This window comes from Pantherophis guttatus, chromosome 12, assembly GCF_059756535.1.
Source record: "Pantherophis guttatus breed Tessera chromosome 12, ASM5975653v1, whole genome shotgun sequence".
In the NCBI taxonomy this organism is placed as follows: domain Eukaryota; kingdom Metazoa; phylum Chordata; class Lepidosauria; order Squamata; family Colubridae; genus Pantherophis; species Pantherophis guttatus.
Genome location: NC_142074.1, coordinates 19,949,493 through 19,974,975, shown reverse-complemented (window position 1 = coordinate 19,974,975; position 25,483 = coordinate 19,949,493). Strand labels below are relative to the sequence as shown.

Genomic DNA, 25,483 nt, shown 5'->3' with positions numbered 1-25,483 from the left:
TTGCTTTGATTTATTATGTTCACTTAGACCTGCTTGAACAATTTTATTATGACCTTAGCCTTCTTGGCAGCACTTTGGGCCTCTAAAGAATTCTTTGGTAGATTTATAGACAGTATTTGCCCTTGCTAGAAATCCCTAGTTTAATTTCTTTTTTAGTGAAGAAGTTAGTGAGCATTGTTAGTTGGAGAAAGAATGGATAAACCATAGACTTACCTTAAAGCTCTTGAACCAACACTGGTTACTTTCCTGGTTATATGACTGATTACCTAATCACATCTTAACTTTTTATTGTTTGGAAATTCAGATAAGAGAACACTCTGATGATTCCCTCTGTTACATCCCAATTCATAGACCACCTGTTAGCTTTTATGGGAGTGAGTTTGGTTCACTTTGCTGCTGCTTCCACAATTTTGAAAGTTTCCCCATTTGTTTTGTTTATATTGCTGAATGCCAATCTGCAGAGACCAAGGGTTTTCCTAGTCAAATGTCAAGTCAAAGAAACATATTTTTTTTATTCTGCGGTCATTGTAGTTCTAACCTAACTCCAGCTCTTGATGTAGGCACTGTTGCTGCTTCTTTATGCTTAAGTGGGGGTGTTTATTTTGTTTTGTTTGTTTTTATTGGATTTATATACCGCCCTACTCCTGAAGGACTCAGGGCGGTGAACAGCCACAGAATAAAACACATAAATACAAAAATTTAAAATAGAATAAAAACAAATTAAATAATTTGGCTGAGACAAATTTAAAATACCCAATAATTGAAAAACAAATTAAAATTTACATTTAAAAGGGGAAAAGATTTAGGCCAGGCCAGCTTGATGAAATAAGAAAGTCTTGAGCATGCAACAGAAGGTGCGCAGATCCAGGATCCTCCGTATCTCCAGGGGGAGCTCGTTCCAGATCGTAGGTGCCCCCATGGAGAAGGCTCTCCCCCTAGGGGCCGCCAGTCGACATTGTTTGGCCGACGGCACCCGGAGGAGCCCCTCTCTATGGGAGCGTACTGGCCAGTGGGAGGCTATTGGTGGTAGCAGGCTGTCCCGTAGATAACCAGGTCCTAAGCCATGGAGCGCTCTAAAGTTGATAACCAAAACCTTGAAGCGCACCCGGAAGACCACCAGGAGCCATTGCAGCTCGCACAGGAGAGGTGTTACATGGGAACGCCACGTCGCTCCCATAACCACCTGCGCGGCCGCACTCTGAGCCAGTTGGAGCCTCTGAGTGCTCCTCAAGGGGAGCCCCATGTAGAGAGTGTTACAATAGTCCAGACAGGAGGTGACGAGGGCATGAGTGACTGTGCGTAGGGAGTCCCGAACTAGAAATGGACGCAAGTGGCGGATCAGGCGAACCTGATGAAAAATCCTCCCGGTCACAGCCGTCAAGTGCTCTTCTAAAGACAGCCGTGAATCCAGGAGGACGCCCAAGTTGCGAGCCCTTTCTGTGGGGGCCAATGATTTGCCCCCAATAGTCAGCGATGGCACCAGCTAAGTGTCACACTTGATTTCATTGAGGGCCACATCAGGGTTGTGTTAGACCTTGGGGAGCTGGATTCGCTGTGGCCATATCGACATCACTCATGTCAGGGCACAGGTGGTGGCCTGAGGGCTCTGCCAACGAAAACGGGCTCCCGAGCGCCGTTTCAGCTGCGACAGCCTCCTTCAATCCTATGCTAGCGAAAACGGAGCTCAGGAGGCCCACACATGACTTTCCCAAGCTCCCTTTTTGCTGGCAGAGGCACCGTGGGTCAGACCTTCGCTGTTTCCAGGGCAGCCCTGCGGGCCAGATCTAAACACCCTGAGGGCCAAATCCAACCCCTGGGCCTTGAGTTTGACATCCTTGGCTGAGGGGTCTTGCAAGTAACTTGCTTTTTTAACTCCTAACATTTCAGGCTTGGGTAAACCATTATTTGTGCACAACTAATGAAACAAAGCGTAACAGATTGCCTTTTTAAAGCAAGGTGGTGATATTTATATCAGGTGGTATCTTTTTGTATGCAACGGAAGTCATCTTCCATCTTTTGCAAAGTAAAGTAGTATTAGCCAGCAGCCTATCTTCAAATACTTAGCAGCCCCTGGGTATTGGGAACAATACAGTATGGAATATAAACATATTTCCATGGTCTTATGGTGGCCAGAGCTTGCAGTCTTCCAATTGAAGGCTCTATCTAGCATGGAACCTTAAACTTATAACACCTGCTTTTCAGATCCATTGGAAGATGATTAGGTGAGTCAGCTAGATCAGTGAGTTATTCGGCTCATCCATATTTGTAGTCTCCCTTCCCCAAACTTAACCCTGATAATGTCTTTGGGCTCAGCAGGATTTTACTCCATCATTGACCTAATATTCTGCTCTCAGAAAAACTGAATTGATAGTTACATATTGTTTGATAGAGATGAGAATGAGAGTTGGTCTTAGAAGATTGAACCAATAAGAGTATCTTGAATGTATCTCTGATTAAACACCACCACCCCATTGTGAGTCTTAAAACTATCTGCATTTAACCTGATGATTTTGGATTATTTTTAATCTATTTCTTTTAGTTTACATGCATATTGTATACAAACTAAAAAAAATATATGTATATTGAAATCCTGTTGTGTATCTTTAGATTCCATACAGGTGGGCACTCAGGTCACTATGATTATGTATTTTAGTGTTGACTTTGTATAGAATTTAATTTTGGGGTAGTATGTAGTATAGTATATACAGAAATAAAAAAAAACCTGGCCTTATTCTCCTTGGTTGTTTATTTCTGAAGTATTTTATCTAATCACCGTGTAATTCTATGTACAGTATGTTAAAAATCATATTACCTTCAGGAAGCCTTTGTTTAAAACTCCAGCCCGAGGAGATAATTAGGTAACTTAGAATTCAGCATAACAACATTAGCTTAGATCCAGAATGTACATAAAATTAAATGTACGGAGCTGCAGCATTTTATATAACCTGCAAACTATTTTACCTACATACATCTGGAATATTTGGCGATATTTTGCTTTCTGCAAAACTTGCCAGTTTCCATTGGCAAGCAGATTGTTCAAGGCAAAACATGTGTTAGTTGGCTAGTGATGTATGACTCGTACAGGCTGGTGCCTTTCAGAGGGTTAAGAAAATCCTACAGGAAATGGAAATCAGTCCTTTCATTCCCAGAGCCCATGCAGGTTTTTTATTGTCTTGCTGGGTACCATTGACTCCCTTCCTCTAGCAAATGCAAAGGGCTAGTAATAATCGTAAGTATCTATTTATGTGTCTCTTGTATGTTCATTTCCTGTCCAATCCTTTAGCCTGAAAGGCGCCCTGAGCAACTTAACAATAAAACCCAGAGGGTCTCCACTCTAATACATTAAATCTAAAAAGTTGTGGAAAAGAAAAATAGTTTGAAATTTAGAAGGGATTCCTGCCGCAGAGTAGATCAGTTGTTTTTGAAGGTGGCATATTGATATATAGATGTTTTTGGACTGTTTTAAGAAAAAAAAATGCAAAAAAAGTGCTTTTCTTTGGTTTCTATAAACACGAACCCTTTTGATTTTTGCTACTTTTTTATTCCATAAAAGTACATTGTGAAACTTATAAACAAAATTGTTGCAGTTTGGAATAAGCTTTATATTTCTCTATTTGGAAAATTGCTGTGGATACTACTCCAACATAAATATGTAGAAAATATTACATTACAATTTTAACAAATTTTGTATATTCTATATATGTAATTCTGCTCAAGATTTGAATTAGTATTTCTGATTTGGATAATATATAAAATGCAAAGCCCCTCTGGGAAACTCCAAGGCAAAATAATTAGTTATTAATGATATATACCAAGAGTAATAATATAGCTTTACTAATTGTAGATATGAAAGTTAATGTTCCCACAAGTAGACCAATATCATGGAACTAAAGACAATGTCATATCTTTTTAAAATCATAATCACTAGAAGATGCATTTTTGTGCACTCCTTTAATTGACATGACATACTGCATTTTCCACACAAGCAGGCATTATATATTGCTAACTGAAATCCTGTAATATTAATGTTTGGATGAATGAAGCAAGACTATTGATAAAACAACTAGGTTTTTACCAGTGGGTAAACATGTTAGAAATGTTGATCTCCACTAATATTTTTATGAGAATTGCTTTAATTAATTACTAGAGTTGAAACTACAGCTTTCATTTTTATAGGTTAGCTTTAAAACACTGATTTGAAAAGAATTATCTAGTTTAAACATGTCTCAAATAAAGCTTAATATTCTTCATTTACTATTCAATGAAATTATATTTAATGTCTAAAAAGCATAATGTCTACAATTCCTTAATTCTTTAGAGAACAGTGTTACACAATTCTTTTTTTTTTTACATTCAAACACCTATTTAGTTCAACAGTATACAGCTGCCATGGCTAGAAGCAATTAATTGCTTATTAATGGTCCATGGAGTAAGGCAAGACTGCATGAGGCAGAAACTCGTAGGTGGCAACATGAGGAAGGGCCATAATTCAGGAGAAATGCTTTGGACAAATGTTCCTAGGATCAGCCCTTGACAGATGTAGGTAAAACTTTGAAAAACTGGCATTAATTACTCTAGAAAGCCATTTCTGGTGAAAAATACCATCCTAGATGGGTCGGTGGTTTCCTTCTATATAAGTTGGCTTTATGCGTCCATTTATCAGGAAACAGTGACAGGACATGTACCTTGCAGGCTGATACTCCAAGGTTCAGTCATAAACATCACCAAAAAATCAAGAAAGCTGTTGCCAGTCAAAGTTGACTCTATTGAATTACCGTAGATGAAGGTGTGGCCTGACTTGCTATAAAAATGATGGTGCTTTCTCTATTTGCATGTGCTCTGATTAGAATAGGGATAGATAGCCGATCCGCCTTCTAACATTTTGGATTACTCTTTGACTTAACTATTGGCCATTCTCCCATCGTGGCTGAGGAATGAACGTAGTTCAAAATACTTGGAGGGCCTGATTCAAAGAATAAACCTTTCCATAAAAGTTGAGATAAATAAAGAAAAGCAAGCTAACCATTGAACATTGTCATGGTTATAGCAAGAGATCTCAAATTTTGGAGCCATTGTGGGCTTGATCCTGATACATAATGGGACATAAGGGTTCTGATATAATGGTGGTTTTCCTACCGTATCAGCTTCTATTTGCAAGTATTACTAAAGGATAGGATAATGTGATATGTCCCAAAGGTCCTTTTTCAAGAGGCAACTGGGATTTCTGGTTTTTCTTTGAAGATGTTTCGCTTCTCATCCAAGAAGCTTCTTCAGCTCGAGCTTCTTGGATAAGAAGCGAAATGTCTTCAAAGAAAAACCATAAAGTCCCGTTGCTTCTTGAAAAAGGACCTTTGGGACATCCAAGACCTGGATGATTGAGAATCTCCACAGATAATGTGATAGTTCTACTCCTGTATGTACAAGAATACAGAAATGCCTTGATAAAGGAATGCAGGATTAAGGGAGGAGAAACAACTTACTCTTGGAGAAAGGGATAGTATGAGGAACTCCATACAAACCTTCTATGATTCTGCTTGTTTCTGCTCAGTTGTCATTATTGAAAAGAATATTTTTCAGTTTTCTGTGCAGTCTGAAAAAGCAATAGTATTACTTTAAAAATTGCAGCAACTTTAATAGTTGAATTCTTTAAAAAACATACATTTTTACGGTTTTTTGGAAACTTGAAAAAAACCTGGGCTGCATAAATGAATACCAGGGAGATGCTGTCTTGTAGTAAATCACTTCTTCTAAATCATCACTAAACAGAAAGTTTGGAAAGGCAGTATACAAAAGACCAGTAGATGATTGTTGATAAAATCAATGGATGTTGAAATTACATGAATTTAGTTGAAATTAAGTTGGTTATGAAATATAGGCATTAGAATCATTGGCTGTTTGTGATGAGCTTCAGAATTAGCATGAAATGATTATTCATAGAATTTTGTTTTGAATCCTGTTTGATCATTAAGTATTAGTTAATCATTGCCTTTATATGATTCAAGTTAATAATTAAAATATACATGGTGTTAAATTTCATATCGTTACACGTACTAAAATATTGCCTATTCTCTCTGGAATGTAGGGGTAGTATATAAAATTCAGGGCATTCCAGGACTTTTGGGTTAGTGCGGTTATAAGAACAAGGTACTATTATTCCCCCAAATCTCCATCCCACATTGGGGTGGACATTTAGTTGTATAATTAAAAAGTAACATGAACTTGCCTGTCCTGAATCCCAGTCCAAATATGAAATATCTTTAAAATAAAGCAAGCAACTGTTCAAGAAACTTTCAAAAATAAAAAGTAGTCAACAATCACACAATGAGCAACTTGAGAAGCCTAAATTCTGTCCTGTTCAAAATTCAAAATCTGTTGATCAGGTAATCATGCCCCTCATTAATCTTAGTGCATAATTTTTTTAGTATTCACTGGTAGGCATACGGTTGATAAATTTCACATAACCCTAAAAGAACATGCACAGTTAATTTAAATTGCAGTGTGATCTTCGACCAAAATAAGTACTGTTTAAGGGATAGGGTTTAAATCTATAAAATCATTTGATGCCTAAAATTAATCATAATTAAAAGAAGGACACAGTCATTATAGCTTAAAAAAAAAAACCTGTGGTGGGAGACCAGCATGAGTAAAGTTAGCCCAGCAAGCAGTGAGAATATTCACTGTCATCTAAAAGTAGACTAGAAAAAAATGGGAAGTGTGGCCCATCAGTTTATTTTATAATCAGACTCTGGTGAAAGGCATTGTAGGCTTCCTGGGAACCTAAGCAAGGTAGCTGTGTTAAGGGGTAAAGATATAATTTTTGAGTATAAATGAACTTGGTTAACTTAAAGTTTGGTGAATTAGGAAAAACCTTTATTCCTGGTTGACTGAGTAGTACTAACTGTATTATAATCTGACGATTTCATGCATTGTGGCCCGATCAAGGTAAACAACGTTTTGATCCAAATTTTAACATGCTAGGAATAATAATTTTAGTGAAACTATCAGATTATATATTAACGTTACATGGTATTGGTTGATTAGAACGCATGTAGCTGGAGATAATACTCTTTGAAATAATATATGAACTTTCCAGTTTACTTAGCTTGGAGCAATAGCAAAAAGTATTGATTTAGTATGTATTTGTAACTTTTCAAAATGATTCTGCAACTTTCAGTTATTACCAATAGAATTGATAGTATATACAACTATATACAACATAACCATTCATATTTTTCTTTCTGCTCATTTGATCACTTTATGTGCTTGTAAAAGCAGTCTGCTCAGATGTTGGCATTCCTTTTCTCCAGACAAGTATTTATTATTTTTTACATTTATTTATATACCACATATTCATGATAATATAATTTCATATACTGTATGTATCTTAAATACATATATTGATATGTTTTATATATTCATATACATACATATCTGTGTATGCACATATATACCACAAATCTTTTTATAAAATCACCAAGCAATCACCACAAATCATTATCCAAAGTAGCAAAAAACTATAAAAAAAATTAAGTGGCTGCCTAGCGTCATTATAAAAAAGAAATTTCACAGATTATAACTCAGAAGACTAAACAAAACAGTGTTGACAGTCTTTAGAAATATTTGGGCTGTTTTGCCACACTCTAGAGTAAGATTCAAGTTATAACTGGTTTTCTTCCAGGAATTAACAACAGAACTAGTTGGAATTAATTTGCTGTAAAAATCACTTGGCATTTGTTAACCTACATTTTTTTCCCCTGTTTGTTTGTGAGATAAAAGCCATATTAAACATCTAAGAGGAAACGTCTCTGATCAAAGGGGGTCATTTTCTCAAACCTCCTTGCTTTCCTTTTGCTTTCTCATTTGCTCATAAAAACACATTCCAAAGGACATCCTTCTTAGCAATGGTGGCATTGCAATAACTTTTTCCAGCCTGGGAAAAATACTTGCTAGAAATAAGGGTTGTGGTTTTTAGAGTACCAAAGTGGGTTAATCTTCACAATGACAAAAGAAAGGCACATCAGTTGTGTTAACGTTGCTGGGGAATGTGCTTACAAAATGTGTATTTTGTGAACCCGAAGAAAGGCTATTCATTTGCACTATGCAATTTGTGGATCTCAGCAATTGTTTTAAGACATGGTCTGTGAAATCTGGTATGAGTGTTGCCTGTATAAAGCAATGTATAATTTTCCTGGTTTTTCTAAAACCTGATTATTAAATACAATTAATACTTTACTTATGTATAATCTGTAGTTCGCTGTATAAGCTGTTTAGTTAATATAAAATGTGAAGCATGAAATGACAATTAGAATCCCCAAATACTTTTCAGTTAATTGCTGTTCACAATTGTATGATTACAGTCTAAAACTAGATACTGTTCATAATAAAATGATAGTTTCAAAAACTTGCCTTAATTTAGCTTTGTTAAATTATAGCCCGCTTCTTCAAAATCCCTAATATCTTTGGATCTTGAGGCAACCATCAGTTATAAAAAGCATAAAACCCTGCTTGGTTTCTCACTTATTTGGGATTCTTTCCTCTTCAATGTGGTGAGATTATGATAAGGAATCTTGTAGATAATTAAGATAAAATGGAAATTTAATCTTGTTAACTGCCCCCTCCCCACTCTCGTAGAAGGGAGGGCAGAACTACTCATAAGCTGCCTTGTGGGTAAAGCATGGAACATCCCAGTCAACTACTTTGTGTAAATAACTCCCACGTGAACTTCCACCCTTTGATTGTCAACAGCATTAATCATCGTGTAGAATTATAAGTGCATCCCTATTACCCATAGCTAACCCAAAACACATTCTTGTTTTTAACAACACCCTTATGATACATGAGCACAAGTTTCAGGGCGGAATGTACCGTATTTTTCAGACTATAAGACGCACCGGAGTATAAGATGCACCTTAGTTTTTGGGGAGGAAAATAGGAAAAAAGCTGATTGCGGGTGGATCGGCCTCCCGGAATACCCTCAGTCAGCTGTTCCCAGAGGTGAAATTTAGCAACAGGTTTGTTGGTTGTGAGCTCTGTGCCTTGCTTTTTTTTCAGCCTCAGAAACCTCTGTTTCAGAGGGTTTTTTTTTCAGCCTCTGAAACCTCTCTTTAAGAGGCTTTTTTCAGCTTCTGAAATCTCCGTTTCAGAGGCTGGGCGGGGCTACATTTGGTGTATAAGACCACCCAAATTTTCACCCTCTTTTAGGGGGGGGAAAGGTACGTCTTATACTCTGAAAAATACGGTAAATGGAATTTTAAGCAAGTAAATCCGAGAAAGGAAGGCTCAATTCTAGCCTACCAGCAGCTCCCAAAACACTCCTGCTAGACAAAGAGAAAAGGAAAACCAGTTTTCTGGTAACCAAGAATATAGGAACGGCTCTGAATTTATCTTTACAGACTGGAATTCATGCGAAAGCCACTTCAGGTTAACCATGAATAGTTTGGATAAGAATAGCGATTGTTGAGAATATTATGTGATGAGCTCCGATTTCATCAGTAGATGATGGTGCTACATCCGTACATTTGTGAAATCCTTCTGGGTAATTATCCATCTTGGAGCACAGGGATATCCTTAGTGCAGCAGCCCCCAATCTTTTGGGCACCAAGAGATCGGTTCCATGGAGAGAGATTTTTTCCACGGACCGGAGGGGGCGTGGTTTAGCATCCCACAGATGGGGCTTCGCTTGTTTGCGCAGCCCAGTTTCTGGCATGCTGCAGCCCAGTGCTGGTCCACGGATCGGGGATTGGGGACTTAGTGAATTGAGAACTCTTGAGCAGTATACATAAGCAGGCAATTAGTGAAAAAGCCAATTTTCTTCGGTAGTTGTGCACATACAGCTGAAGGAAGTGATAAGTTGCAGTCCTATATATTCTGACCACTGTGTGCGATTGAGCCATAATAAACACAGCTCCCTGTATTCCCTTACTAGCCATGCTCCCTGGAATTGCTGTGACTTGGAATTTAGCAACATGCAATGAAGCAACATCAAGCATCCATATTCCCAGTGACGGTCTTGAATTATTCAGAGGGCAACCGCTTTAACACTGAGAAAAGAGTTTCAATTGTCTCAGTGTTAAATTGATGCAAATGTGCTATTTGTATCATTAAAATACAAATATTTAAATCTTTTGAATTTTGAGGCTGATCATTTGAAAATATCAGCACAAATGGTAAATGTAAACTACTTTAGAAAAATGGAACAGTGGTCTGTAAACTTAATGTTGCACTTCCATTCTTTTAGTAGTTGTTGTTTTAAAAAAAACTACATTTAAGATTTAGATAAATGAATTAGTGTCACCAATATACAAATGTGAACTATTAAAATATGCAACCTTTATTTTTTTTATTAAAAACCCCCTGCAACCTCTGTCGCAAGCAAATATCCATTCATCCCCACTTTTATTTTTAAAATGGCTTTTGGGCAGGAATAAGTTACGTTACTAAAAATTCCAGCCGGTTCAATTAAGGTGTTGTGTATTTGAGGAACGTTGTTTAGACAATTGCCAAACACACATCTACTACAACGTGGCTCTCTATTGGCGGTATTTCCTGTCAAGAAGTGACTTGATCAACCTCTGGGTGACCTGTCTTAACTGAGTTTTGGATTAGAGCTCCACCAAGTGATCTTTCAGCATGATACATTTTCTTTTCTTTTTTTTTTTTAAATAAGCTGATTATTATGTTTTAGCATCCCTTAGTGGCAGTTTGAAATGCAGCGTTTCTCACCTCCAAGCAATTCTTGAACTTTAGCCACAAATGAAAAATCTAGGTTTTAGTTTCACTTGAATCGGGTTTAAAGTGGATCGCGTATATTTACAGATAGGTGAATGGGAGTTTTAAGTCTTAGTTTAATAAATGGCAGTTTGGAGGTTTATGCAATTTGAAGGTCATCTTTATCGAGGGGGAATATTTTATGTAGAAGTTGGAGCTTTAAAACCTGCCTGACATTATTATATTGAGATTTGATGCAGGACAGCTATGCATGCTGAATCGTTATAGACCAAGCAAACCTTTGGTGCATTTCTTTGCAATCTGCTGTGTTTGCTGTGTTTCCTCATGAGAAACATGTGTTTCTCAATAATGTCCTCACATTATTATAAAATTGGAAGTCTAAGGAGATTCTCGGTCATTCAGGTCATGGTTGACATAAAATTAGTTCAACAGCTGTAACCTGCTTAGCTAGTCCAGGTACTCAAATGAAAGCACCTCTGTTTTGCCTCTACTACCAACGAAGGGGAACAGACAGGTAGTCCTAGATTACGATCGCAATTGAGCCCAACATTTCTGTTGTTAAGTGAGACATTTGTTAAGTGAGTTTTGCCCCCATCTTATGACCTTTCTTGCCACAGTTTTTAAGTGAATCATTTTAGTTGTTAAAGTTAGTAATATGGTTGTTAAGTGAGTCTGACTTCCCCATTGACATTGCTTGTCAGAAGTTTGCAAAAGGTGACTTTGGGACATAGCAACAGTCATAAGTATGAACCAGTTGCCAAGTATCTGAATTTTGATCATATAATCATGGGGAGGCTGCAAAGGTTGTAACTGTGGAAAACTGTCATAAGTCACCTTTTTCAGTGCTGTTGTAACTTTGGTCGCTAAATGAACTGTTGTAAGTCAAGGACTACCCATACAGGTAGTCCTCATTCCACAGCCATTAACTCACAATGACGTTCAATGATCGAGGTTGCAGTGTCTCATGGTCATGTGATAGTATTTCAGCCTTAAGTGTATATGATTCAGTTTTGCACAAATATTAAACTCTGAAGGCTGCTGAAGATGATGAGAGCTTGTTCGCTGAGAAGTAGGGAAAAAGGAAGATAGAAACCATCGTTTTTAAAGGAAATAAAACGTGCATTATTTTGGCCATAAACACTTATATAATGAAACTGTATTGTGATGCTTTTATGTACATGTGCAAAGTGACTGCATCTGGAATTCTATATATAGTTGTGGTCAGCCAGCCTAAAACAATTACCATGCAGCTTCAAGAAGAGATTCCAAAAAAAATAATAATGACTAAGATAATGACGATTGAAGTACTTTTCTAGCAATGTTATTATGTCCGTGACATATTTTAGAATTTTGGAGCATTTGTTTAGATGGAAAACTCAAGACCCTAAAACTTCATATTTTTGCTAGAAAAAAACTTCATATTTTTGCTAGACAGTTGGGATGCTTATTGGACCCAGAGAAGGTTAAAAAATAAATAAAAGAAAAGAAAAAAGGTTAGTGGGGAAACATTGTTGCACTGTTAACAAAGCAACAAATCACAGGAAATTGGACTCATCCCATTAACTGTTACTTTGTTTTTGACAGGCATAGACTACTACAATAATAGAAGAAAGTGACAAGCAAGTACGGCTATTATCAACAACTGTTTTTTGAATGTATTTCTAATACAGTAGTAGCCCAGAAGATGATAAAGAAATGATAGCAGCTCAAGAACCAACAACTAATTTTGCCCTAATTCAGTAAGTAACTGAAAATTATTGATATCAAATTAGAAAGTCACAACAAAGTTTTCATTTTGCTTTTCTTTATAAAATGTAGATGGCCGGGGGGGGGGGGTATTTTCTTTGGTTTGTGATTTAAATTAACTCCTATGATTCCTCCATTTACTGGTGAATTTTAGCAACTTGTGGAATTGAATTCCCTCATTTCATTTGAATTGTGGACCGAATATTTTTTTTTAGAAAATTCCTATGCTTTCCTATGCATGTAGTATTGGAAAAACTTATATATGTGAATGTAGCATGTCTGGAGTACATTATATTGCATCAAAGCAATGATATAAACATGAACACAAAGTGAACATAAAGTGAAATAAGTATGTAAAAATGTCTTTCCAGGGAATCTGAAACACACTTTTCTTCAGATACTGACTTTGAAGATATAGAAGGAAAAAATCAGAAACCAGGAAAAGGAAAGGTGTGTGTATCTCGCGTTCTCAGTCTGTGTATGGGGTTGTAAGAGTAGCAGTAAAGTCTTTTATAAATAAAATTTAATTAATGTTGCTATCTGAAATGGCAATGCTTCTGTGACATTATGTAAATAAAATTGGTGCAATAAGGGTGAATGTCATAAAAACCCTTTTACATCTTGGAAACTCTTCCACGGGGTTTCCAAAAACTTGACTAAAAAAGCTGGCAACACCTGATACATATTCTCTTCTGTATTGTGCTTAAACTTTTCATTTCAATGAGTGGATTGTCAGATCATATGTAAAATGGTGCCGCAGTGGTTAGAATTGAGCATTGCAGGCTAACTCTACCCACAGCTAGGAGTTTGATTCTGAATGGCTGAAGGTTGACTCAGCCTTCTGAGGTCAGTAAAATGACCCAGATTGTTGGGGGCAAGATGCTGACTCTGTAAACTGCTTAGAGAGGGCTGTAAAGCACTATGAAGCGGTATATAAGTCTTAAGTGCTGTTGCTATAGCTAAACAAGTAAAGCTTTCCCCTGTCCAGTTGTGTCTGACTTTAAACGGCAGTGGTCATCTCCATTTCTTGGCTGAGGGAGACAGCATTGTCCGAAGACATTTCTGTGATCCTGTGGCCAGCATAGCTATATGCCAGAGGCACACTATATTGTTACCTTCCCACCCACCCAAGTGGTACCTATTAATGAACTCACATTTTGCATGCTAGGTGGGCAGGAGCTGGGGCAAGTTTCAGGAGCTCATCCTGTTGCGAGTACGTCAATGAAAAGTTTAAAAAAAATCTCCAAAGATAAACAAACCAAGCTCCCTCAACATATCCATTTATTCAAGTAAAAAAAATGCACGTTCTTATTTATTCTTATCCATTAAGTTGCTAAGAAATAACTTGGGCTTGTCCTCCATACAGACCTGCAAAAAGGGGAAAAAGGCTGTGGGAGAGAAAGCCAAAGTTGGAAATGGAGGAGGAAAGGCTGGCGGGCTAAATCGAATGAATGGGCATCATCAGCAGAATGGTGTGGAAAACATGATGTTGTTTGAAGTCGTTAAAATGGGCAAGAGTGCTATGCAGGTAACTCTACTCATCAAAGGCTTTGTTGTTTTGAGAGCTAGGAGGAAATCCGTTTCAGGTCAACTCCCATCTTAAAATGTCCTTCCAATTCCAGATTTCTTACCGAATATGTAAGCAATCATTTGAAGTTGGTATAGTTTCCTGCCTCAGCAGGGGGTTGGACTAGAAGACCTCCAAGGTCCCTTCCAACTCTGTAACTCTGTTATTCTTTTGTGAATGTATAGACCTAAGGCTCTCCCATAGACTTTAATGATAAGCACTTGTATGTATATTGGGTGTCACCCCGTTGTTTCAGACTTGGGCTGCAGCTTTATTTTTAAATGTCTCTGGTTTTTTTTAAAAAAATAAAATATAGTTTATATCTAGAAAAGAAGTGGACGTTGCTAGTCTATGACCATAATAAAGATTTGATTTGAAAAGAAGATCCATCTTGTAGTTACACTACTGTAAACAGTGGCAGGACAGATTTAAATTTGATCCAGTATGTGCAATGTACTTTGTTTTCAAATTTTGAAACTGTCCATTTTAACTTTTAACCCTGTTACAAAGTAAATTAAGTCACAAATCAACCTTAGGCAGACATGAGGATTGTAGATGTCTTAAGCTTCGACTAACATTGGTTTAAGTTTATCAGACTCCTTTGGAAAAACCAATACACCACTTTTTGGTTGCTAAAAACAATGTTTTGGAGAAGTGGGACAACCGTGGAAACCTTGGGGTATAAAAGAAGAGTTTTGGGGTGGTGATTGTGTGTTTGTAGATAAAGAGTAACAATAAGCATCCCTAATTTAATGTTGGCTTTATTATCTTAGTCTGTGGTGGATGACTGGATAGAGTCCTACAAACATGATAGAGATATAGCGCTCCTTGATCTCATCAATTTCTTTATTCAATGCTCAGGTTGCAAAGGTAAGATTTCTATTTGGGGGTGAGTTTTATTCCGTATTAATTTCATTTAAAAAAATCTTCACATCCCTTCTTTGCTAGTATTCTACCCCATTACAATTAGAACCTCCCATCATAAATAGTACTTTTCGCAATTCATTTATAATGTTTCCTCCCCCCCCCCCCCTTTTCAACTACTTGAACATAAGGGTTTTTCCCCTCCAAATTTACAATTGTATTCTGGCTTTCCAGAGACGGAGAGTCTGTTGATGCATGATGCGTATTAAAAAAAAAATTATGTCACTTTTAAAAGAGTTGCATACATAGAACTATCAAATTACAATTATGCCTATCTGCGTGTTTTGTCAGAAAACGACACATTTTGTTTTGTAGTGTTATTACCTAAACAGCGTTTTTTATACGTTGGAGTTTGAGATTTCATGGTGTTCCCGTTCTGTGATTTGTAGGGGTTGTAACAGCAGAGATGTTTCGACATATGCAAAATTCAGAAATAATTCGAAAAATGACTGAAGAGTTTGATGAGGTAAAATGGATGTGTTTAAATTTACATTTTCAAAACTCATTGCTATATATGTCTTAAAATTCCTTACACTAAGACGTTTCTGAAGTAGTTACTGCAGTTCTTTCAGTTGAAAATGTATCTTGTTTTTGTGGTTTCTGTTTCTAGAACTGTTTTTAAATGGTTTTGTGGGAGGTGAAGAATTAACTCTGGAGGGCAGATGAAATCTCAATTCCTTGACAACAGTGATAATGTTTCAAGTAGCTGAGTATCTTTTCAACTTAGCACCTCCCTTTTAAGAACATTTATTAACAGGATGTATATGAAAAATCATTGGAAAATTCTGTATACAGGTAGTCCTCAACTTATGCCCATAATTGAGCCCAGAGTTATGGTTAAAAGTCATGCTGGTCATTAAAAGAGTGACCATGTAATTGCACCCAATTTTATGACCTTTTTTGTGGCAGTGAACTACTGTAGTTGTTAAACACTGTAGTGGCAAATCCATTGTCTGCAATGGACATTTTTGTAAATGCTGGTTTTCTTCAAAAAAAATATCGTAAATTGCAATGTGACCAAGGGACATTGTAAACAGTCTTAAATGCAGATCAAATTACCCTGGGAGTGGTCGCTAAGCGACCATTAATTTCCTACATATTTTTAACTTTTTTACATTAACTTTTTTTATTATTTTCTGGTTGCCCTTGTTCTGGTCTACAAACAAAAGGATAAAATAAAATTTGGGGGAAAAATGCAATTAAAATTGTCTGTTGTGAGATACTTATCCATGCGGAAGATGAATAAAATCTCTCTTGGTTCATCGGGATGTTTTAACCTTTTACTTTAATTGGCCAGATAATGCAATACTTTTTGTGCAATTGACACATTCTGTATTCTAGGACAGTGGGGATTATCCGCTCACCATGGCTGGTCCCCAGTGGAAGAAATTTAAATCAAGTTTTTGTGAGTTCATTGGCGTATTGGTCCGGCAGTGTCAGTATAGCATCATATATGACGAATACATGATGGATACGGTGATTTCACTACTTACAGGACTATCAGACTCTCAAGTCAGGGCATTTCGACATACTAGCACACTGGCAGGTAAACATTCATTGGCTTGATTTTAAAAAATAATAATGCTGAAAGATAATCCTAACTGAAATCCTTCTAGATTGTTTGGAATATTTTGATTTAAAAAGATTTAGGTTTAGGAGTCTAAGCGAAAACCACTTGGGAGTGATTTATTTATTTTTGGCCTAAGTTTCCCTATGTATCCTTGTCTTCCATTTCCTTTAAACAAGGATAATAAACCCAGGTAGTTTTAAGGTTAAAAATTGAAGAATTGGCCAAGATGCTGATACCTCCTCTTAACTGCTTGCTCTTGCTATGCAAAGTGATTCAGGTGGAAAACTACTGTTTTGAGAGTTGCTGCTTGATTTCTTTGAACTATATGAATTTAACAAATAAAATAAAATGCTTTTCCTTGTGAAACTTATCAAGAACCCACCCCAGCATCCCTTCGATGGGTAAAAAAGCTATCGCTTGACAAGGACAGAAGGATGTTATAATTGACCTTTAGTCCAAGCGAAGCTTCCATCACCAGTTTTTTAGTTTCTGGAACTGCAAAGTCAGGCTTCCCAAACCCAGCAGGTTAAATTTGCTACACAATCGCTCTACGGAATGGACAGTTCACCACAAGTATTCCTTGATTTCCTCTGTGTGAGAATACTACTGTGTTTCCCTGAAAATAAGACCGGGTCTTATATTAATTTTTGCTCCAAAAGACACATTAGGGCTTATTTTCTGGTTAGGTCTTATTTTGGGGGAAATACGGTACTAAATGCATACATGTGGCTGACAATCTTAACTGGGCTTATTTTGGGGGTAGGGCTTATATTATGAGCATCCTGAAAAATTATGCTAGGACTTATTTTCCGGTTGGGTCTTATTTTCAGGGAAAAAGGGTAGAAACTACTTCCTGCTCTAAAAAAGAAATATTTCCAGAAAGAGATGAACTTTCAAACCACCGTTGAAACTCTAATATAAGTCTATTTTGGAGTGGGAGGAATAAACCGATGCAAAGACCAAACCATCCAGCTTTTCACGCAGCAACTTGATAACTATCTTCAAAGTGCAGAAATAATAAAACAGCCATTAAATGAAGGAGAGGTGGTTTCCTGGTGTGCTTTCCAGCCACTTGTTCAAAGTTCAACACATTATACCGTAATAACTGGCCCTGGAACAATTGTTACATTCCTTCTTAGACAAAAAGAATTACGTAAGCCCTTTAGTAACTGAGCCAACATAATTAAATTCACTTTCATGTTTCTTTTCAAAAGCTCCTAAGTAGTCTATGAGTAGATCGATAAATGTAAATAAAAAAATAAAATCAGAGGGCGAACGTGAAAGGGTGAATTGACATGAATATTTTGTCCTGTGATAAAATACGGAAAATGTTGCATGAATTTTGTATTTCTTCTCAGTTTTTATTGTGATTAGTCTCTTAACCTATCCCTTCTTTATAGGTAGCTAAACCATTCAGTTAATAAATGCTGCCTTTATATAAAATAGAATCCTAATCCTGAAATTAATCATTCAAAACCTTACTAAAATGTATTTATATGCCACTTTTCCTTTTAAAACCTTAAAGCCAGCATGATTTAACCCTCTCTACTGCAATTCAGCCCCCGAACAACAATCCTGCATTTGTATTTAGTGTAGTAAGGCATTTTTGTATCCGTATCATTGTTCAGGCTTGTTGATTATATTATCCTATACATTATGACTAATTTTCATTCTCCCTTGGCACTTTACAGCTATGAAGCTAATGACCGCGTTAGTAAACGTGGCGTTAAATTTGAGCATTAATATGGACAATACACAACGGCAGTACGAGACGGAACGAAATAAAATCATTGGAAAACGAGCTAACGATAGACTGGAACTCTTGCTGCAGAAAAGGAAGGAGGTTAGAACCTTTGACCACCAGTTGAATGGTTACCTGACAAAGAGGGAACTATAGGAAATATTTGTAAACCCCCCCCCCCAAAAAAAAGTTAGAAGTAAAAGTTCATGAAAAACCTTTCTGAACTTTTCAACTGGAAAAAAAAATTGTGCTATCATTTGATGCCTGCAAAATACACAGTCATCTCTTTGTTCCTGAGTCAAACATGTAGAGATCTGTTGTCCCAAAGACTTAACCCAAGTGAAAGGAAGGAGCAAATCTCTGAGATTCAATTAAAACACACATTTTCTTTCCAACTCATTATTTCTTCTGCCTGGCCTTTGGAAAGAGGTAAATTAGCATACTTGGGAAGTCAAATGGAAGCCAGGAAAGGAGTCTTCTAGCCCAAGGGTAGACAACTCTGGCCTCTTTAGGACATGTAGATGTCAACTCCCAGAATTCCTGACCTAGCCATGTACCTGTGAAATAACCTTCAAATACAGTAGTGGCCAAAATTGTTGAAACCTTTTGGGAAAAGTGCATTTTCTAAAACTAGCTAATAATACCACTTTTTTGGGGGGAGTCTTTTAGTTCTGCAGCTGTTATAATGTGAAACGCAGATTGAAGGATTGCTTCTATTCACTGGATTTTATTGCTGGGTCGCTTCTGACTAACAAGTTTCTTTAGTTGGCTCCATAGCTTTTCAATTGGGTGAAGATCTGGGCCATTCCCAGGCCATTCCAGCAGTGGAATAGGATTATCTTGAAACTCCCCTCCCTTTCCCCCAAAAAAGTGGTGTTATTAGCCATCAAACCTCAAAAATACACTTTCTCCAAAACGTTTCCACAATTTTGACCACTTCTGTAATTATTAATTTTGCATTGTTTTATTGCCTAAGCATGTAACTGTAAAACTGCAGCACGTTTATTTGGCAGTTTCTGTGTTTTTCAGCTTCAAGAAAATCAGGATGAAATAGAAAACATGATGAATGCGATCTTTAAGGGTGTATTTGTTCATAGGTACAGGTAAGTCCAATTGCTATGTATTAAGTCTAAGCTTCATTTTTAAGGTGCATTCTATTTTTTCTTTTTAACACCACAATCTTCATTTTCTTTATGTATTATCCTTTTTCAGGGATGCGATTGCTGAGATTAGAGCAATATGTATTGAAGAAATTGGAATTTGGATGAAGATGTATAGTGATGCCTTTCTCAATGACAGCTATTTAAAATATGTGGGGTGGACAATGCATGACAAGGTAAAGCATTGAATCCTAGTTTTTCCCTGTAATTTATTGAGCAGAGAAAATAAGGCACAAAAATTGACGCCTCCCTTTAACCCACGTTGTAATAATTGATTACTTTTCAGTGAGAAATAATTCAGTTTTACGTTTGAAGAGTTCAGTGTCCAAATGATCTGACAGCAGGGTGTACCCGATAAAATCATAAAGTTGGATTTCTCTACTAGCTAGGACCGAATAAAACTTTTTTTTTCAAACAGCTGCTCTTCAGCGCCTTGGTTTTCAATCTGCTTCAAGGCTGAGTTGAAAGTGGTGTTAGTTAAAACTGTAAACTTTCTCAGCTTGATGTATCGTTTCATTTATATAGAAATTAATTTCCCATTGTAATTCGTTCTTTAACAAATGGACCCAGTAAGAGAAACCACAATATAAATGCAGAGCTCTCAAAACTAATTAACATATTGTCCAGTATTGAAAAATGAAAACATAAGAACTGCTATTTTATTTCCTGGTTTTGTTGGTTTTTTTTAGCAAGGGGAAGTGAGACTCAAATGTCTTACAGCTTTGCAAGGGCTGTACTATAATAAAGAACTGAATTCAAAATTAGAACTCTTCACCAGTCGATTCAAGGTTAGTGTTTGTTCTCTCTTTTCCTTTTAAAAGAAATATTCCAGGCTTTCCATTATAACAATTTTTAATTTTACAAACTAAATATTCTTCCTACTAGGACAGAATTGTATCTATGACTCTTGACAAAGAATACGATGTTGCAGTGCAAGCAATAAAACTACTTACTCTTGTTTTACAGTAAGTGTTTCAAATTCTATTTCAAATAATAGATATTCATGGTATTAATTTTGTCCTTTTGTATAAATGTTTCTCAAACCTTTGAAGACAGCAAATTCTTTTTAGGGTGTCATGTTACAGTTGGATAATAATGAATGCATGATTTTGTGTTGTCTGTGCTGCTAAAAGTTCACGGAGACTCTAGTGAGATTCCCAGAGGTCCATCTTTGAGTTATACTTCAGTTACTTAAGTATAGCCCCAAAACAGGAAACTTTGCTTTAAATTGAATATTTAGAATTTGGGTAATCTACAGTTAAAAAGAATAGAATAGGATTGGATTGGATTCTTATTGGCCAAGTGTGATTGGACACACAAGGAATTTGTGTGTGTGTGTGTGTGTGTGTGTGTGTGTGTGTGTGTGTGTTTGTGTAGTACCTCCTATTTTATTTCAGTAGTATTTTAAGAATTTAAGTACAGATAGTCCTCAACTTATGACCAACTTGACCCCAAAATTTATGTTGCTAAGTGAGAAGTCTGTTAAGTAAGTTTTGCCCCATTGTACGACTTCTCTTGCCACATTTGTTCAGTCAGTCACTGCAGCTGTTACATTAGTAACCCGGTTGTTAAGTGAATCTGGCTTCCCCAATGACTTTGCTTCTCAGAAGGTTGTAAAAGGGGATCACATGACCCCGAGACACTGTGACCGTCATAAATGGGAGTCAGTTGCCAAGCCTCCAAATGTAAATCACACGACCGTGGGGATGCTACAATGGTCATAGGTGTGAAAAACGGTCATAAGTCACTTTTTTTCAGTGCCGTTGTAACTTTGCCAAGGACCACCTTTTTTGTTTGCATTTTTAACAATTAATTACTGCATTTTTAGGAGTAGTGAAGAGGTTCTGACTGCAGAAGACTGTGAAAATGTCTACCATCTGGTTTACTCAGCTCATCGGCCAGTGGCTGTAGCGGCAGGAGAATTTCTTTATAAAAAGTAAGGAGAAAGTGACATTTCATTAAACCAAACTATAAGTTGTGAATTGGACAAAGCTGAATCACTGAGCCATTTAGATAAAGTTTGTGGTTCCCCACATGGGGAATTGGGATTTCCTCTGGAGCAACTAAGAACTAAATCTGTTATGTGTCAAGAATGCTTTCATTTTTAGCTAACTCTGTACAATTATGCTTCCCCCCCCCTTTTTTTTTTTTCCTTCTGCAAAGGCTTTTCAGTCGCAGAGACCCTGAGGAAGATGGAATTCTTAAAAGAAGAGGAAGGCAAGGTCCAAATGCTAATCTTGTCAAAACATTAGTATTTTTCTTTTTGGAAAGTGAGGTATGTACACATACCTTACTTATTTTGACAAACTATTCTTCAGAAGTGTTTTGTATGTGTTTTCTCTTGAGCCAGATTAAATTCCATTTGTTAGGAAGAATCGCCTATGACTTTGCAATATTTTGTAAACTTAATCCATATGACTATTGTACTAATGTACTGTAGATCCTTAAGTAAAGCTTCCTTTAATTATTTTGTAGCTGAATGTAATTATGGGAACTGTGTGTAAATTTATTAGTGTCCAAAGCTTTTTAAATGCTGTTGCAAGACATGGCATCTTTGTAGTTCCGATTCTAATTATCTTGTGTATGCTTGTTTATAAGAACCTCCAAATTCATCCCCTAACTCTGCTCAGTATTGAACATCTTCATATTAATGATGTAAGAATGTGGGAGAGAGGAAAAATTGTAATTGTCTGTTTTTCCAAGACGGTTGCTACCCAATAAAAGATCATTTGGATTGCAAAGCCAATTGAAATCCTGTAAATTTAGCGAACAAGTTATAGTTGATTAAAAGTAATATCAAAAAGTGAGAAGACATGATGGACCCAAGGCAAATAACACAACTTTTTTAGCACAGAGCTCATGTTTTTCTTCTACAAGTATACATTTTCTCCCTTAAATTACCAATGGTGTTTGCCTTTTTAATAGTACTTTGGGGAAGCTTTTCATGAAATGCATAGTAAACATCTCTGGCTCTTTTTCAGTTACATGAGCATGCTGCTTATTTGGTGGACAGCATGTGGGATTGTGCAACTGACCTTTTGAAGGACTGGGAATGTATGAATAGCCTTCTGTTGGAAGAACCCCTAAATGGAGAAGAACGTAAGATTTCACTCTCTTTTGAAAGCATGTTTTAAAATGCATATGCCAGGATAGTTGTCCCTAACTTGAAGAAAGTAAAAGAAATTTAGTCAAATCATACAAACTAAAAATGAAATAACTTTGAAAACATTTGAGTAAGTAAGTTTAGTAATTATGATCACGTTGATTTGAGTTTTCAAATTTTTACAGAAATGCCCTGTGATACATCTCTAAAATGAATTTATTTGCAAAAATGAGCAGTTAACAGTAGTAAGGTAAAGGTAAAGGTTCCCCTCGCACATATGTGCTAGTTGTTCCTGACTCTAGGAGGCGGTGCTCATCTCCATTTCAAAGCCGAAGAGCCAGCGCTGTCCAAAGATATCTCCGTGGTCAGGTGGCCTGCATGACTAAATGCCAAAGGCGCACGGAACATTGTTACCTTCCCACCAAAGGTGGTCCTGATTTTTCTACTTGCATTTTTTATTTGCTTTCGAACTGCTGGTTGGCAGAAGCTGGGACAAGTAACGGGAGCTCACTCCGTTACGCGGCTTTAGGAATTGGAACCGCTAAACTGCCAACCTTTCGATTAACAAGCTCAGCATCTTAGCCACTGAGCCGCCACATCCCTAAACAATAGTAGTAACTTCTAATTATTGCTAGCATATTTCATTACATATAAAAATAGTGCAGTTATTTTACTAAATATTTATATTCAAAGAAAACTTTGATTAAGAGGCCTGGAAAAACTTCCAAATCAGATTTCAGGTATAGGAATTTTAAGTATTCCTTCTAGATCAGTTTGTTTTCTGTTTAGTTCTGGTGTCATGATAGTAGCTAATTTAGTATAGTAATCAAAGTTTTAATTTGAGGTACAAAAAACAAAAGAATTCATCAACAATTTTTGTGATTAAATCTTATGGTATGTTCAAATGGTTCTTAACCTACATGATTAAAAGAAATAACATTTTTCTTTTTTTTCTTTTTAATAATTTCAGCTTTAACAGACAAACAAGAAAGTGCACTAATTGAAATTATGCTGTGTACAATTAGACAAGCAGCTGAATGTCATCCTCCTGTAGGAAGAGGCACAGGAAAACGGGTATTTTTTTAAAAAAAATATTCTATAAACATAATACTAATATATTGTCCAGCTAATTTTAATGTTTTTTTTCAGAGAAAAATGAAGTTTATTAATAGTTATCCACTGTATTTGGGTTTTGAGCCAGTGTGCATTACATCAACAGTAGAATCACAGTTGTTGAAAAAAACATCAAGATAACCTATAATTTCAAAGAAAATTATGCACTAGCGTTTAACATTTCATATTCATTGTAATATTACTGTGTGCAATTCAAAATAAGTGTATAACGTCATCTCTTTGGAATCAGAATGCATGCCTACAGTAGACAGTGAAAACATGTTATTTTTAGCCTCAGTAATCTTCTATTTCTGGGGTCAGAGTGAACCATTTGAAGGCCTTGAAAAATCCTGAGCTTATTTGCTTGATAATAGTCATAGCACTTAATTCTAATTTTTAGGTAAAAATATTACACAGCAGAATTCTGGTGACTGTTTAAAAAAAAAGCCCTACAACAGAATTTATTTGCAGCACTGTCGTTCTAAAGCTGCCCGGACATCTACTGCATTCCCTTTTTTTAGTCCAGTTTGAGCACATGTTAGTGAAAATCTTGATCCCTCTGAATGGTGACAGAAACAGTTCCTTTAGAATAACAGAATGTCATGTTTGGAAGGATGCTGGAAATAATTTCTTAATTCTGAGAATATGGATCTTTCTTGAAATGTACCGTGTTTTCCCGAAAATAAGACCCTGTCTTATATTTGTTTGAAACCTGAAATAAGTGCTTGGTCTTATTGCCATGCACTCAAAAGCCCAATTGGGCTTATTATCAGGGAATGTCTCATTTTGGGGGAAACGGTAGTTGAATTTGGCTCATCTACAGGATATTGCCTATTAATGAATCGTAACTTGGGATTGCATCCCACAGATGCTGATAATACCAGTTCTTTAATCCTGCTGATCCTTGTTTTTTTTTTTTGTTTGTTTGTTTGTTTTGTTTTGTTTTGTTTTTTGACTTAGGTCCTTACAGCGAAGGAGAAAAAAGCCCAGTTGGATGACAGAACTAAGATCACAGAGCTTTTTGCTATCGCACTTCCTCAGCTTTTAGCAAAAGTGAGTGTGATTTTTATTTTTGTTTCTACTTTGATGGCATGCTTGTCAGTCCCAAGAAACCAGGGGCTGGAATAGAGTTCAGAAGTATGATGAGTTTATTTCATGCTACCTTATGAATCTGATCTACTAACGGTCAAAACAAATTGGATAAGAATCAACGGAATTCATGGGAGCAATCTCTTGTGGAGCGTAGTGACTCTAAACTGATGATGCGTTTGACCCCGCCCTCAGGCTCCACCTGCTCATCTACAATGCTTAAGTCACAATTGCATAAGAAGGTGTCTTATAACAAAGTAAATAGTTGATTGGCCTATTTTGATAAAATAATTATTGGTGACAGCTCTCCGTGTTTTCAAAAAATGTGGGGTTTTTTTTTTTTGTTTTGTTTTTTTTAGCTTCCCCTGGGATTCCGCCTCTTTGCTAAGTTTCCTGAAACTTGGTGATGCATTCAGGTTATTTATTCTAATGACATTTACTGAAGAACGTTTTGCTAATTCTGTGTCCCCGTTGTCTAATACTGAACATTTTAGATTTCTTTAATGAAGTTCACCTTTGGAATTGTGAAAAGTGAAACACTGATTATATGGGGAAATGTTTGGGATTTAATTAATTGTCATCCATTTCCACAGTATTCTGTAGACGCAGAGAAAGTCACCAACTTGTTACAGTTGCCACAATATTTTGATTTGGAAATCTACACAACAGGGAGATTAGAAAAGGTAAGCCAAGTAAAAAGAACCGGATGAGAACTGAACAGAACTTTTGACCCAAGGCTGGC

The 25,483-nt window shown here is 36.6% G+C and overlaps 1 protein-coding gene across 4 annotated transcripts in view; it reads left to right on the top strand.

The window, feature by feature from the left end:
• The window catches only part of STAG2 (STAG2 cohesin complex component), a 47,539-nt gene that overhangs the window by 6,895 nt on the left and 15,161 nt on the right, over positions 1-25,483 (top strand). For all 4 annotated transcript variants that reach the window (XM_034416687.3, XM_034416686.3, XM_087877507.1 and 1 more), the window contains exons 2-18: positions 12,313-12,467; positions 12,846-12,924; positions 13,841-14,002; positions 14,815-14,911; positions 15,355-15,431; positions 16,307-16,511; positions 18,227-18,378; positions 19,306-19,379; positions 19,489-19,612; positions 20,126-20,224; positions 20,322-20,401; positions 21,265-21,372; positions 21,600-21,711; positions 22,418-22,535; positions 23,510-23,613; positions 24,613-24,705; positions 25,335-25,424. In XM_034416687.3, the coding sequence (XP_034272578.1) occupies positions 12,424-12,467; positions 12,846-12,924; positions 13,841-14,002; positions 14,815-14,911; positions 15,355-15,431; positions 16,307-16,511; positions 18,227-18,378; positions 19,306-19,379; positions 19,489-19,612; positions 20,126-20,224; positions 20,322-20,401; positions 21,265-21,372; positions 21,600-21,711; positions 22,418-22,535; positions 23,510-23,613; positions 24,613-24,705; positions 25,335-25,424 (1,818 nt within the window). In that variant the 5' untranslated portion in view covers positions 12,313-12,423. The remainder of the gene's footprint in view (positions 1-12,312; positions 12,468-12,845; positions 12,925-13,840; positions 14,003-14,814; positions 14,912-15,354; positions 15,432-16,306; positions 16,512-18,226; positions 18,379-19,305; positions 19,380-19,488; positions 19,613-20,125; positions 20,225-20,321; positions 20,402-21,264; positions 21,373-21,599; positions 21,712-22,417; positions 22,536-23,509; positions 23,614-24,612; positions 24,706-25,334; positions 25,425-25,483) is intronic.